Here is a 15742-nt window from a genome sequence, read left to right as displayed (position 1 = left end):
ATCCATTAACATAAAGGACTCTTAATGCATAACTTTGGGCTGTCTGTACAACTGGCTGCTAGTTTTATTTGCTCGTGCAGGTAAGAGAGTGTATCAGATGGAAAACGCAAACAATTTGGTATCAGTGAATGTTCACTGTTGTTCACTTTTCCCCAAAATTTTTCACTCTGCTGCTGTCTGTAGATTTCCTTTAGGATTGGGCCTTTATGTAGAAGTAGACCAATGGAAATACCTGAGCCATAGTATTAAGATAGAAGATGATAAAGGGAAAAACAGTGAAATCTAATGACAGATAGATGGCAAGCCTTTGCTGTTGTCCCAAATCTCATACATTAACTCTTTTAGATCTACTCTAGGCCATCTGCAGCTCTGCCTAATTCTAGATGTCATGGTGCTGTGATGGTTAGTGCTGAAGAGCGGAGAGCAAACCCAGCTGATTTTTCACACAGGTCGGGGAGGTGTGCGTGTGTGGGGAAAGCCACCCTCAGGGGTGTTTGGTCTCTTGTGAGAGGAGGACGTCTGAAAAAGGTGGCATCCCCCACCTCAGAGAGATTTAGTCCATCCCAGACACTTAAAGCTGTTGTCGTTAAGCTAAGTGTTTCGTTCCTCTGTGTCTTTTTTTTCCCCGCCTCCTCCACGGTTATCACATGTTTTACTGATGGTTGCACCAGGATATATCCCTTGTTAGAAATTCAGTTAGCTATCCTTAGGCAAATCAGCTTGATAAATGAACTATTAAATAGCAAGTTTCTGTGTCCATCAATATGGTTTTAAGGTACCTGGACTGAAGGAGCTGACAGATCTAGAAATAAAATCAGTATTCTTCTTGTAACCCATTGTAAACAAGCTGTCAAGCATCACTATGGCCTCCTTTGAAATAGCTTTAATGAGTAAATAGAGAGAATAAAAGCAGAGAGACAGCGTCAAAAATGTAAGCCCAAGATAATTGTTGTTCTTTTTTTTTCTTTAACCTATTATATTGCTTTAGGTGGTGGTAGCTGTATTTCTGCTGCTCAACAAGCAAATTTTCCCTAGTCCTGACTTAGACAATTTTGACATAATTTTGTCAAAAGTTAATACTTCTAGAATATGTATTGCTGCTTTTCAAGAGGAAGGAGCTAGAAAATGCTTGAATTGCTCCCTGATTCTGATACCCATGTCTTTAGAAGGTTTTCATAGGATAGGTAAAAAGCTTAGTCAAAAAAAACCCCAAACCCTAACCAAACAGAAGTGTAAGTAGAATTGTATTTTAGCAAATGAGACCCCCTGAATTATATTCTTCTACTAGGTGTCCACTTTTTTCTTTTAACTCACTTTATGTGAATGAAGAAATCCGTGTTTTATGAAAGGTAAAAATACATCCAAAGATATGTAATTTCTGTACTTCAGGCTGCCGGGAGAAGCATTCTCTTTTTTTTCTCCTGTCAGTTAACTCTGGGTTTCTTATCCACGGCTTTGGTTGTTGCCGAGTTAATATCCTTTGGCGCCTGCCTTCGAATGTATTTGGCTGTCTGGTTTACAGTTGATCTGTTCCCATTTATTTTATTTCATTTCTAAATTTCCCATTGCAGAGATCCTTATTGCTTGGCTGTCTTGTGAATCTCCCCCCAGGTCGGTGACACCAGCAGCAGCAGCGCCTTTGCAGGTGCACTGGGACTTGGCTCGCTCGCTGGATTCTCGCGAGTGGGCCTGGCTTGGGCTTGATAATGAGCCTCCAATAGGAGGAAAAAAAGTTGTGAAGTTTGCTCGATGTTGCTCACTGGGATCGAACAGCTTGTCTTTTCTTTTGAGGAACATTTATACTTAACACTCGGTAGGCAAACTGCTATTTCAGTTTGCAAGTGGATTCGGTTATTCAAATGCACAGGCCAGAAAATGAAGGGGATTCTATTTAAACAGTGTGCTCCCGAGTCACAGATGATCTTTTTGATGTCTGTATTTTGCAAATGGAAATTTTCCATTTTCCAGCACTAGCATTTGTTCAGAGGCTGTGTGCTATCTAAATCTGCTTTTGTGGCTGTTCATTTGCATTTTTGCTATGCTATATTGCCTCCCGTCTTCTCCCCTTGGCCCCCCACTCTTTTATATTGAATTCCTATTTTTGCTGCCTCTGCTCTATCTTGCATCTCTGAAGGTTCAATCATGCAAGGTGCTGAGCACTCGGAACAAACAGCAGAGACTGCTCAGCCCCTTGTCAGGATTACAGCTGAAAAGGGAAATCCAGACGATCTGCATATGTAAGACTTTTGCTGGGAGAGAGCAGGAGGAAGGTGGAGCTGTTATCCACGCAGGTAACAGCCCGGCTTCTCCTGCAGCTCCTGACCTTTTCTTACTGGCGAGAACTGCTGGTGCTACTGGCCAGTGCGTCTGATGGGGGTGTGTGGTAGTCTTGTGTTGAAATTTTATGCTGTGATGTGAAAAACTCACAGTGGTCAGGTGGCATAGCCAAAATGGTCCTTCCTGGACTTAAAATAACGGCCACGGCAAACCTTGCATGTTCAGATAGATCTCTTGGTCAGAATGCGTGTTTTTCTACCTTCTTAGTGTTTCTTTTTTATTTCACCCTCTACACGTAGGTTCTTTCTTTCCCCAACTCTGGTTACATCCACTTCTACAAGCAAACTGCTTAGCAAGAAAAACTGCGTCAATATCCTGAGGGAAAAGTGAGAAGGTGGGGAGAGAAGCACAACAACTTAATTCTGGCAGTTGAAAGAACAATCTGAAAGTTGTCAGGCTCAAAGTATCACGTACCGTCAAGTAATCACTATTCACTTCTGCAGATACCAACCCTCACACAGTCTATTTCACCCTCGGGGAAAGCAGGGGGGGAGAAGCAAAAGCGTAAGCAAGAGTATCATGCGCTACCATGAGAGGCAGCATATTTAAAGCTGAGCAGCAATATAAACCATAGGGCTGGGAGCTGGGAATTGCAGTCTTCTCCTCCCATGCCCGTCTTTCTTCTTCATTCACCTCTGCTCTGAGCTTCCGAGGGACCGTGCAGTCCTGGCCAGCTTGGACTTCAGTAGGAATTGAAAATACTCAATAGTTTACCCAACCTGGCCTTTCTTCCAAAGCTGTTTAGGCAGGTTTGGAAGCTGGCGCGGCGGTGGTGCTCCACGGGGCTCCTCCGGATGGGCAAGAGCGACCGGTTAATGCCTGTGCAGTGCTCTGGGAACAGAGCGCTCGTTTTGCAAAAGTTTTTCTCCTGAAACAGGGGGCAAATACCTGAGCAAGCACGGCGTGTTGTTCCCACTGTATGGCACATGACTGGTACCTAAATACCAATAATGAATAATTACTACCGCCTGGTGATGAAAGCACAGTGTATCTGTGCATACTACACAGATACATAGGCAGTATTTTGAGCATGCGTATGCCTTCCCACGCTGCCCATTTCCTTCAGCTGCTTTCTTTTGCCCATGAACTAACTGGCTATGGGGCAGTTATAGGAATCCGTAACAACAGCCTCTGCTTACGAGAACAGCAAACTGCCAGAGTAAAGCGTGATATTTCCATGTTCCTGTCATGTGCAAGCACGTGCCCACAAACCAAAACACAGCTGGCAAGTCTAATTTTAGCTCTACCAGCCTTGAGAAGTGTCCCTTTAAAGAAATTCTTTTTATAATTCTTTTTTTTCTGAAGCAATTTGGTTGATAATACAGCAGCTGACAATCCTGCTGCAATACTACCGATGATTTAAATAAGAACAAAAAGAAACTGCTGCCCCACATGTTTCTCCCCCCCCCCCCGAATTTATAAATAGGCAAAGCCACTGTAGAAAGGCCCAGGAATCTGATGACGTGTTAAAGGAGTAAGTGATTTTAAAAAAGGAGAAACACTGGGATTTGTGTACGAGAAACATTTTGTTATTCACGCACTTTTCTTCCTAGTGATTTATAGTCCTGTGGCAAGACATACTCTTCCTTCGTGTCTTTCGGAGGATGAATATTTGGGACCGCTGTGCTGACACGGGGCCAGCGCGCCCGGGATTTGTGGCAGGTGTGCGGCTGGCCGCCGGGGGTGGGTGCCACACCTGGCCCTCACCTGTGCCCGGGGGGCTGCGGGGTGGAGGCCGTGGGGTGTGCTGCCGCCGCGGCCGGGGGAGCCCGGCCGTTTTGGGGGAAAACGGAGCCGTGGGTAACTTTTGTGGCACTGTGGTATTTTCACGCGTGTGGCTGAAGGCACCCGTAAGTCAGGCCGGGCGAGTTTCCTCTTCACCCTCTTCCTCCATTTTGTTCCAACTTTAAATAAACCAAGTCTTATATAAGCGGTCTAACAAAGTATGTATTTAATATGTCTGGCCCCGGGTCGCCTCTCCGCGAAGTGCCGGATGACGGCACGGAGTAGTTTTCTGAGGGGGCCCGGGCGGGAGGACGACGACTTCCCTGCTCGGCGACAAGGCTCCATGACCTTCCCCTGCCTGTTTCTTAAAAAAAAAAAAAAAAAAAAAAAAAAAAAAAAAAAAAGCGTTGTGGGGCTTCTCCCCCGCCCCGCCCCGCCCCCGCCTCCCCGGCGTTAGGATTTCCCGAGTCCCACGGCAGCTTTTCGGGCTCCCCGCTCCGGCGGGGCCGCGGGCGGCGGGGCCGGGCCGGGCGGGGCGGAGCGGAGCGGAGCGGGGCGGGGGCCGCGGCGGGGCGCGGGGAGCCGCGGGCGGGCGGGGGCGCGGAGGCGGCCGCGCGGCCTGCGCCGGCCTCCCGGGGGAGCGGCGCGCCGAGGTCCCTCCCACCGGCGGCGCGGCGCGGAGGGGGTTTGAATGAAAGACAGGACGAGCCCCGAGCACCATGTCACTCCGTGAGGGAGGCAGCGGCAACTAGGCTGGGGAAGGCTCTTCCCTCCCCCCCTTTTTTTCTTTTATTTTTTTTCTTTATTTTTTTTTCTTTTTTTTTTTTTTTTTTTTTTCTTCTTCTTCTTCTTGGAAGGGGGGCGGGTGGGGAGCGAGAGGGGAGGGCTCGAGAGTGGGGCGAGCCGAGGAGAGGACGAGGAGAGCGAGCGAGCGGCTCTGCGGAGGTTTGGAGTTGCACTGTCTTCCCGGCTCCTCTCGCAGGACGTTTCCCTCCCGAGCCGGGCAGCGGGCACCGCCGGAGGCACGCTGCTGCCAGCGGGGGAGGCGGGCTGCTCCGCCGCGGGCAGCCGGGCAGGGGGCTTCCACCCACCCACGCACCCACCCCCCCGCCCCGCACACCCCCCCACCCCTCCCCGTACAGGCACACACGCAGACACACACACACACACACACACACATATATATATGTGCGTGCGGGCGCGATTTTGGCTGCGCTGGAAGTAGCGCGCGGTAGACGGCGAGGAAGTCTCGGCAGCCTCCTCCGTCGCCCGCGCTGTCAGGAATAGCGGCGTGAGAGGAAGACAGGCCCTGGGGCACTACACCCTGCCAACGAGTTCCCTGCACCAGCCAGAAGGACTCCAGCTACATGGGCAAACGCCTGGACCAGCAGCCAATGTACCCCCAGTACACCTACTACTACCCCCACTATCTCCAAACCAAGGTAGGGTACGGCGGGGCCGGGCGCCTGGCGGGTGATGGAGAGCGCAGCGGCGCGGATTGCGGGCTCGCCTCTCCTCTTCGGCGGCTTTTCCGTCGCTTCCCCGGGTTCGGTGTCACGCAGAGCCGAGCTGGTAGGCAGAAAGCGGGCGCGGGAGAGGCGGGAAGGTTACCGTCTGCCCTCCCCGGCGTTTCTTTATTTACTGTAATTGATTTATTTATTTATTTTCCCAAGGGCTGCTGGCGTCGGCTAATTCCTCTTATTGTTTGGGGAGACCGGTGCGGTTAACGCTATCGTAACGGCGGGCAGGTAGTGCGTTTGTGATGGCACGGGATAAAGATTGCTCTGGACAGCATCAGGCACGCAGCGCTGTTTTGGTGGCTCTTCCAGGGATCTCTACGGTTTATTCGGAGCTTAAAAGCGTTTTGCTGTTAGAAAAGCTGTCTGTGGCGACTCAAACTTTTAATCAGCTGAGGAGGAGATGCTGTGGAGCTCGGAGCTAACCGACCGTAAATCTGGTGGAGTTTGTTTCAGTGCATTGCACTGCTTTTAATATTTCATTAAATACTGAGGATGATACAGCTGTACTCTGTTGCATTTAAAAGGTCTAGAAATAGAGGGTAGCTACTTTTGGAGCGCGTATCCAAGCGCGGACTCGTCCTTTTTCTTTCTTCTTAATAATTTTTAAAATGCCAGCAGGCTGGAGAGCAGGCCTGCGTCTCCCACAGAGGCTGAGGGAAGTCGATGCTACCTGGCCATGAGTTAGTTAATTAAAGCTTTATTTTTCTAATGCCATTGTGTAATAGTCTGCTCTCTGAAAAGATTTCCTGTGTGACCAAGGGACAGCAACAAAAGAAGGCCCTAAACCGAAAGTTTGCAAACCCTGTTAGGACATTATATTTAAAAAAAAAAAAAAAAAAAAGAGAGAGAGAGAGGAAAAAAAAGAGAAAAAAAAGGGGTAAAAAAATTACTGTTCTGAAGTCTGACCTTACAGCCACAGATTAACAGTTTCAGTCAATAAGCAAACATCCTTTGGGGGGGGAGGCAAAAACAGGCACGGCGCACACACGTGCGTACGGCACTGCATACACATATACACATCGCGCTTCTGTGGCAAATTTAACACATGGGACATTTGACGTGTGCGTCTGTGTGTGGTGAAGTGCCACGGGGGAGGCTGACTTCTCCAGACTTTTGGTTTGAAGCACATTGATCTGGCTGCAGTTCTGAAAGGATAAGTTATATTTCCTTGTTAATAAAATTACTTTCCTGTTAATGTTTATAGCCTGACTGCTGCATTATATAAATTAACTAATTGTCAAAACTGTGATTCAGGCTGGTTGGAGTTGTGATGACACCAGAACCACTCAATGTGATTACAGCCTTGTAATTCATGGCAGGGTTACCTCTCACTTCTTCGCTCTGCTGTTTCTTTCTCTGTATTGTGCAGATTTTTTTTTTTTTTTTTGCATAAAATTTAGCCTTTTTTAATTTTGTATTTGGGAGTGATTTTTATTGTTTTTTTTTTTTTTTTTCTTCCTTTCAAGGTCGATCCAAATTGCATTTTACCTCTGTGACCATTTAGTGTGTATTGTTGCTGTTGCAGCAGCAGCCCATCACTAGCTTGACTGCAATATTGCCTATAGCTTTAACTGTTTGGGGGATTGGGGGACGCAGACTGATGCTATTCCTCAAAACCTGGCAAGCCAAGGACATGAAACAATTGATGGTGTTTTTTTGAAAGAACAATAGCCTGGAGTATTGGAGGAGAAATATTGGACATTCCATGCCTTTTACTCACGTAGCTTACATTTTGCCAGTCTTTTTTTTCTTTTTTTTTCCTTTTTTTCTCATTTTTCTCAACTTTGTAAAATAAGCTTTTTGAGGAAATTAACCTTGTATTTGAGCTTAAAATAGTGACAATAGCTTTTCCGTACCTTGGCTTTTTTTTAACCTGATGCTATTAAAAAATAAATTAAATGCACTTTTATAGCCAGTATATAAAATTATCAACCCCGTGAAAAGTCATGTGTGTCTGTCTTTGCACACGTGCATTATTACTGTAAGGACAAGTGAAATTTCAAATCGGTGATACATTTTATATGGCATTAATTTTTCTTGTTTTCCTTGCTCTGCAGTAAAGTGCATACATCAAAGCTAAATAATAAACACATATACACACACCTATATATACACACGTACAAGTATTTCTCTTCTATAGACCTTAAGAGTTTAGTGCAGACAGGCAGCATCTGGATTTTGTTACCTTAAAGCTAGCCATCAGCTTCTGGGACATTTTAAAGCGGTTAGATCCATTGTATGTCTAAAGCTAATAGTCGGGTAATCAAATAACGTTGTGGTGGAGAGCTGTATCTTTTATCATGCCTATTGGAGCAACACATATTAATAAACCCCTGTATGATTCCAGCCATCCTGTGAACTCCAGCTTTTTATTTTCCAAAAACTACTCTTTGTACTGAGCATGGTAAGATTCAGCTCTGCAGAAAGAATGTGTTTTTATGCTCATAGTCATGCATGCTGAGGGGGGGTGCATTCATTTGTAATTAAGAAAGAAATTCTGGCTTTTCTTATGGCATTTGCGTACAGCTTGTGAAATGCAGAGTGGCAGTGTGTTCAATGGGCAAAGTTTGGAAATTCGTGTTCCCCAGCATATTTGGGTGAAGCGCTGGTTTTGCTTCGCTTGTTTGGTGAAGTTGTCTGGGTTCTTCTCAAAGAAGTACCGCGTTACTGTACATCACGCCTTTCTCACGGGGGAGCACGGAGCTGCGCAGGATCTCAGTCTACAGTCCGTGTTTGTGTCTTCTAACATAGCTAGCATGTTGTTGTGCAGAAATGGTGTAAATGAATAGCTGTATGGGTAATGGGATTATAAATAGAAAAAATGGATTCCATATGTTTGTCTGGTTGCTTTAAGTTTTTAGTGTTTCGTGGCCTTTTGTGGAACATGAAGCATGCACTCTTATAATGAAGGAGCACAAGTAAATTGAATAATCAGATGCCACCACTGAAGCTAAAACTTTAATTGCAGGTTTAGACAAACGCTTTGTCATCCAAAAATGAAAAGGGGTGTGTGTGGGGGGAAAGTCAATTTTTAAGAGTCAATTGCAAGGAATTTAGTATGTCTCTTAAGGACAAGCACCGAGTCTGAGGAAAGACGTAACCTTATTTTTCTTGTTTTGGCATGACGCTGACAACTGCAGTTTGAAAGTACAGTGTTGGAACTTCTTCAGGCAGATCCTGAAAGCAGAGTCCAGTTGTCCTAGGAGTTTATTTCAGAGTAAACATTTTTGGTTACTGTTGTAATTGAAGTATAGTCTTCTGTTCTTGCTGCAAAGAATATTGCATGGAGGTGGTTCAGCTCATGCATGTCTGATGAGAATCTATAGGAGTTTTTTATTTTATTTTGAGACGTTAAGTGACATTTCCTTAGTTGCATCCTTGCTGATGGCATGACTACTCAAACAACTGGTTTACAGGAGTATGTTGCAAATTGTCACATATGAAATGATAACAATGCCAAATCTTGCATTGTGGTCTGAATTTCTTTCTTTAGTTTCTTGCTTGCCAAAGCAAATTCTTTTCTCTTTGCTGTTTTGCACAGAGGAAAACAAAACTAGGCACCATGAAATATTACGTAATGATATGAAAAAGGGAGAAAAAAAAATATTAACTGAACTATTTGAATATATTTGGAAGTGTCTTTAATTTAGTAGATGCTGTGTTTTATCTTTGTCCTCTGCAGCTGGGGTAGACCTAGCGCTGGGGTAAGCTTTCTCTCCAAACACTCTGCTGAAAAAAGCTGAATTACTTGGCTAGAAAGGAGGAGGTGCCACAGTTACCTGCTGACAGGAATTGTTTGGTTTACGATCACTGTACCTGCATTTGGGGTAAAAATATGCCAGTTTAGCAGCTATTTCTGTGCGGTTTGCTTTCATGCATTCTCCAGATATTTCCCACCTATTAGTCATGGTTCGGGTTTGGTAGTTTAAGTCTCATGGTGTTGACTCTGCTACCCGGTTAGAAGGCTGAAATACTTCAAACAGAGAGGTGGTGTTTACTGTACTCACGATACCTCTTCATCTCTGATTGCCTGATGCACGTATGAACACATGCAAAAGGAAGAAGTGTGATTTCCCAACACCTATGTGAATAAAATCCTGTCTCTGTGGTTGTGAAAATTGTGCAGACTGGCCCGCGGGCAAGAGTGGCTTAATAAGCATGTCCGTGAAGTGACAGATACGTGCCCCAGCTGAGGAAAAAACAATTGGGAAATTCAAACAGGTGTACTCAGAAGAGTTTAAGCTTGATAAAGTAATTTTACAGGTACGTGTCTGGGCGTGTGTATGTGTTTTGTTATGTTTCCTTTTGCCATTTTTAGGGCGTCAGTTGGCACAAAGGAATTGGGGACCTCTTTCAGTTCCGTGCCACGAGCATGCCTCCCTCCTTGCTCATTTTAGAAAGCGTATTTTTGGAATTGGCGCAAAGCTCTTGCCTCTCTTCACCTTGTACCTACCAATCCTGTGCTGTTTTGTCACTCACGTTTCTGTTTAGCGAGTTTACCGCATTCCCCACTTTTGGCCATCTGGCCATACAGAAGGCCTTGAAGAAAGCGTTCCAGATACAGAGATGCCTGACAGGGCTTCTCTGGCTGGTAGTGTTCAGATTGTGTTTGGTGCCTGGTGTGAAGCAGGGGTCAGGTGTAAGGAGTAATTCATCAACCACACACTGATTTCAGGCTGCATTTCCAACCATCTGCAGCTTGGATTGCTGCCAGAGCTCAAAAGTCTAGCTGGAGCCCATGTGATCGTGCCAAAGTAAAGGCAAACACTTGCAAATAGAGAAATGCATTTCTAGGAATGAAGTTTGTTCGCGCTTAGCCCCTGTTTGATTCAGTATGTCGCAGCATGTTTTAAATGCTTCCGAGAGCTGCCCAAAAGAAATATGGGTTCGTTTAAATGCCATTTAAAAATATTTAAGCCTGGCTGTAATTTTGACAGTAATATTAATATCTAACTCTAGTATTTTGCCAGTTGCTTTAAACAATAAGGAAGATAAAAGTTATGTTCCTCTGAAAAATGCAGAAATATATGAACTTGTTTGCTTTCCATTACTGTTTGCCATCTATCCTTACATGCATGGAGAAAAAATACTTTTGTTGCTGTAAGGGACACCATGATATATATTAAAATGATGTTGAATCTCTTGGTTGATCTTCCTTTCATGTGTTGCCTCAATGTCTCAAAGTCTGTTTAAATTAAAAAAAAAAAAAAAAAAAAAAAAAAAAGCCCCCCCCCCCCCCCAACTAACCAAACAAAAAACCCGAACACCAAAACTGTGGGAAAGGAAAGTTCAAATTTTTATTTTTTTTGAACATTTGTGTATTGCTGTATCTTATGGAGATTTATTTTGCAAGCAGATATTTTAATTCCATAACAAAAGATGGAAGTTACAAACATTTGCCAGATTAGGCAACATAGGTCTTGCTGTGGCAAATGTTGTGTGTTAATAGTTATAATTTAGAATGCCTTATACTAGGTGCCCCTTCAAAATAAAGTACAATGCTTCAGAACTGGACTGGTTTGGTTCTTAATGCACGGGGGCCTTTCAGAGTAAGCATGATGGTATATTTGCACTTTAATTCAAGTATCTTGGAAAAAATCATCAGACTGTCAGTTCTTAAATTTCCATGAGTTAAAAACCAGATAAGAAAAGATGCCTTCCAAGTAGGATGCCTGAGTTCATTTCAGGTCTTGCTGTAAGTAGCCTGGATAGTGTTCCCTTTGCATATAATTGCAGGCAGGGTTTTTTAATTGTTATTTTTGTTTGGTGTGGGGGAAGTGGGTTTGTCACTATCTACACTCCAGGCAGGGACTTTGAGTTCACTTGCAAACAAGCCCATTCCGGAGTGTCCAGGAAGAGAAGCAGATTTTAAAAAAAAATGAGTGGGCTATTTTTTTTTTTTTTTTTTTTCTGTTTTGTTTTTCTTGAAGAAAAGCCTTTTAATGTTAGAAATTTTATGTAGAGGAAAATGGTTAATGTGTCTCCAGAACTTGCTTCCAGTGCTACATTAAAATTGTGTTTTGTAACAGTCTCATCAGCTACAGCTGTATGTGATTAAATAGTGTAATATCAAAAGCATGTGTGAATAAGAGCTTTTATGATATAGTTGTTCCATACCAAAGACTGCAGATGGGCAGAGAAGGGAGACAGAGAACAGTGATTTACTCAGATGTTGTCACAGCCTATATTGTGAGTGTTTGTGTAGTGATCGTTTTGCAATTGCTTTCCCACTCGTACGGGCAAGATTGAGTGATGGAGGGAAGTTTAGAAGTAAACACTTTTACACAGAGAGCTACTTTAAATGTGCAAAGTATCAGCCTGAGAATGGTGTCTACTGATGCAGAATGACATACCAATATTGTAAGTAGCTGATTAACAGCAATATTATTGAATAGAAGTTACAGTGAGAGGGATCTGTGCTGCTTCGTTTGAAAAATCAACGAAAGAGATTCACTTGTCTTCAGGAAGGCAGAATCAGGCCCACAAAGCACATACTGTTCTCCATGGCAAAACCAGGACAGCTGAATAATATGCAGGTTTAAAAAAAAAAAAAAAAAAAAAAAATTACAAAAGAAACAAGAACTGTCTATCAAAATGATTCTACATAGTACAAGTGTGTGAGGACATACCTCATATGATATTTAACAGCATTTTGGGTTTTCTGTGGCTATAATTTCTATTCAGCATTATTTGTTCCAATTTATAATTTTAGAGAATGAGCCCCCCAAAACTGTTCTGTCTTTCTGTCTGTTTCTCTCTCTGCCACAAGTGAGATATGATTTATACGTAGTGGAACTCTAATTGCCATAGGAGATGTTTTCCATGGAGCCCTGTGCCTATAATGAAGATTAGCAATTTCTGTGAGAGAGTAAGCGTGGTTAATCCACAAGAAGTAAAGGGTAGAGTGGTGAGCCTGTTTTGGTTTTATTTATGTAATTGTTAAGATAAAAATACTGTGTAGCCTCTTTGAAATTTGAAACAAGTCAGTTTTCTGTGTAGGTCTTTTTTTGAGGATACAGTGTTTCTAAATGGAGAACTGAAGCAAAGGTTACTTGTCCTATCTGTAGTTGCAGATTAGAGGCTCCTGTTGAATTCCTCAGCCACACTGTCTTTTTGATTTTGTTGGTTTACAGCAAAGTCTAATCTCTTCTAGAATTTTTTATTAACTGAAAGACTTTTCAGGCCTGACACTGTCAAATAAGAGAAAAAGATGATTTTTCCTACTTTTGGATGCAAGGACTTTCTTTCTTCTTGTCTTCCTTGTTTGTTTCTGTGCTTGCTTGCTTGCTTGCAACCATGGTGGGAATAAATTCCCTCTCTGCTTATTTGTCATAAGGTCAACTTCAGTATCAAATGTGGTAGTTTATTAAAAATGTAAATATTTACATTCTTAAGTGTTTCATTTGTGGTAAATTTATGCAGATGAAATTGTTAGGACAGATTTTCTATAAGGGTTCCTCTGTTAATTGTGTTGACTTCATTCAGATGCAAATGAATGAAATAAACCACCTGACATATAGATCATGGTCAAAGCTGGAAGACGCATAAGATTGCATGTTTACAATGTAAAGTGCTCTGATATTTTGTTCCTTGGTGGTGTCTCCATGACACATGTTTTATGGCTGGTACCATGTGGTTGATGATGATTTATGGTCTGTCACATAGTGGAAGTGATGTCACTGCTGTGTGATTCAAATTTATTCAAGAAGAAAAGTTGTTGAACAGATTTGTATCCCCTCTCCCCATGTGTAAATCAAACAGCAGTTTGTTCTTACTCTGTGAGTTTGCATTAATAGACTAAATCCTGAAGCCGCACTTAAATAGTCCACTGCAGAGCATGGCAGAGAAAAGCGGGAGAGTCTTACGGGTAGACCAACGTGATGTTGTTTTATTTAACTGATTGTTCATTTGGCTTCTGTCCCGCTCCCTTCCCCACCCCCTTTCACAGCCCTTCCTCTGCCCAGCCCAGCTATATTTAGAGACCAGCCGGGCTGAGCCATTCAAAGTTCAGTATCGGTGCTGGGCGGGAGCCTGACCTTTCCGCACGCGGCCTCGCACCAGCGGGATCAACCATCGCGTCCCGTCTGACTTGCCTGCGAGAGCTCTCTGGTTACTTGAAGCAACATGCGGTGCAGTCTAGTTGCCTTCCTGGGTGAGAAGCTGGCAACCTTTGCCCCGGGGATACCGGAGGGCGAGAGGCAGACTGAAGATGCGGTAGACGGGGCAGAGGGCTGTTTTGGACGCATGGTGCCAGAGCTGGTAAAACCTTGAGGTGGTGCATTGGTGACCTGCGAGATGAAGGGAGATTAGGGGACTTCAGATGGAGGCGTTTCACCGGAGGAGGAGATAAGGGAGCCTGGTGTACCGCTATATCACAAAAGGTTTTTAAAGCTAGGTATCCATAGTTACAGCAGGAGAGTTAAAATCTAGATTTCAGCGACTCACCTGGTGTAATGTCCTCCTTCCCTTTAAAGAAGAAAGTATTTGGCAGTTCTTAAAGCTGGAATGATGTGCCTGTGTGAATTCCCTGGTGCTCTGAGAACTGCCTGTTTAAAGTCTGCTCTATTTTTCCCCTCTTGTTCTAATTTTTCCGGCTGTGGAAAAAAAAAAAAGGCATTGCAATTCTTAGCCATATAAGGGACTTGTTAGTTTCTTTATGTGGTTGGGAATTGTTTCTCCTTTTGGTCTTCAAAGGCTGTTGCTGCTGAGTTTGCTTTAAAGGGAAGGAACTACTTCTTGCTTAGACAAAGGCTGCAATCCTCATTTCTTCTTTTCCTCACATCTCTCTGACCTTTTATTGGGGGACATGCATATAAATAAATTCTGCTTGTTGGTATCGTGCAAGTTGATGGATGCTCTTGTGAAGAGAGAAGCATAATGGGAAATGCAGTCTTCATTTTTGGTCTCTCATTTTATAGTGATGAATTTGGTTTGGTGCCAGTTAGTAAGTACATGACCTTTTCCCTACATCTTTTGATTCGTGACAGGGGGTGTCAGAGCTGCGTTAGTGATCTCTCGTTTCAGCTTTTAACAAACTATGAAATATTAAAAATGAATTAGGTCACTTGGAGCTCAGCTAATATATCTGTGATGCAGGATGGTGATTTCACATTAATGAAGCATAACACGCAGCTTAAAATATAAAATTCAGATTTTTGTGAACACGCAAACAGCAGGGACATATCACTTGTAAGTCAGAATATTTTATTTTGAAAATGTTATCTTTTTAAGACAAACCAAACAAGCTATTTTGCAAAGATGGTGTTATCGGCAGCATTCATTTAGTGTTCATTCCAGAAAATCGTATGTGCCTTTCAGCCTAATTAGAGCTAAGTTTTTCAGTGTATTTACTTTAAGATCAAAACTGCCGACAAGACTTCTTTTAGTATCGGCTGAGATGTGTCTACACAGCTGTCAATGTTCTGCTTAGCTGATACACACAAACTGATAATCTCCCATATGTAACTGAACAGTGTAATATATACTCGTTTCATGTGCAAATGACACTTCTGAAATTGTTTAGTGATGAAAAGAGCTATGAACGGTACAATGAATAAGGTAAAGAATAGGACCGATAGCTCTTATACAATTCCCTGCCTGGTTTTGCATTCACGAAAACTAGCTTTAATACTGCTCTATACCTGAAAGGCATCAGAAAAAAGTCAGAGGCACTGCAGTCCCTCAGATGTTTGACAGAGCGTGCAGGAGGACTTGGTAAGCTGAATACTTTACCTAGGCTGTATTAAGATGATGTTTACTGTGTCAAGGTAGAGCTGCACTAAGTACTGTTAAACAATCCTTCATGAAAACAAGCATACAGCAGACATATTGCTGTGGCCTTTAGCAAAGCATCTGGGAGCTTTCTGCCTGGGAGAGCATCGCACTTGCGGATTTTGTGTTTGTGCTCTTTGTATCTCTTTGGAGCTTTTGCGTCCTAAAGAAACACAGGGGTAGATCCAAATATTCCCAGTAACAGTGCCCTTTCAGTGGCACTTTTACTATGGCTACCGGCTGGTGGTGCAAGATGGGATAATAATAAATCTGGCTGATGTATGGTGGCTCCAGGATGGCAGTAGTGGTGCATGCTGATTCCACCTGTTTGTTGTTGCCTTGCAGATACAGGTGTGCAATGCACTGAGTCATCTTGAATTTTGAGATTA

The 15742-nt window shown here is 43.5% G+C and overlaps 1 protein-coding gene across 5 annotated transcripts in view; it reads left to right on the top strand.

Annotated features, from left to right (window-relative positions):
• Positions 1 to 15742, top strand: part of RBMS3 (RNA binding motif single stranded interacting protein 3) — a 724729-nt gene that overhangs the window by 266855 nt on the left and 442132 nt on the right. Inside the window, exon 1 of one of the 5 annotated variants that reach the window (XM_030009266.2) lies at positions 4688 to 5504. The exons of 3 other annotated variants lie outside the window; for them this stretch is intronic. In XM_030009266.2, coding sequence (XP_029865126.1) covers positions 5430 to 5504 — 75 coding nt within the window. In that variant the 5' untranslated portion in view covers positions 4688 to 5429. Of the gene's footprint in view, positions 1 to 4687; positions 5505 to 15742 lie in introns of those variants that run through there. One more of the 5 variants, XM_030009265.2, reaches the window with a different exon arrangement.

The sequence above is a fragment of the Aquila chrysaetos genome, chromosome 3, assembly GCF_900496995.4.
Source record: "Aquila chrysaetos chrysaetos chromosome 3, bAquChr1.4, whole genome shotgun sequence".
Lineage (NCBI taxonomy): Eukaryota > Metazoa > Chordata > Aves > Accipitriformes > Accipitridae > Aquila > Aquila chrysaetos.
Note: the sequence above shows the minus strand (reverse complement) of the source record. Positions and strands in the feature narration are given on the sequence as shown.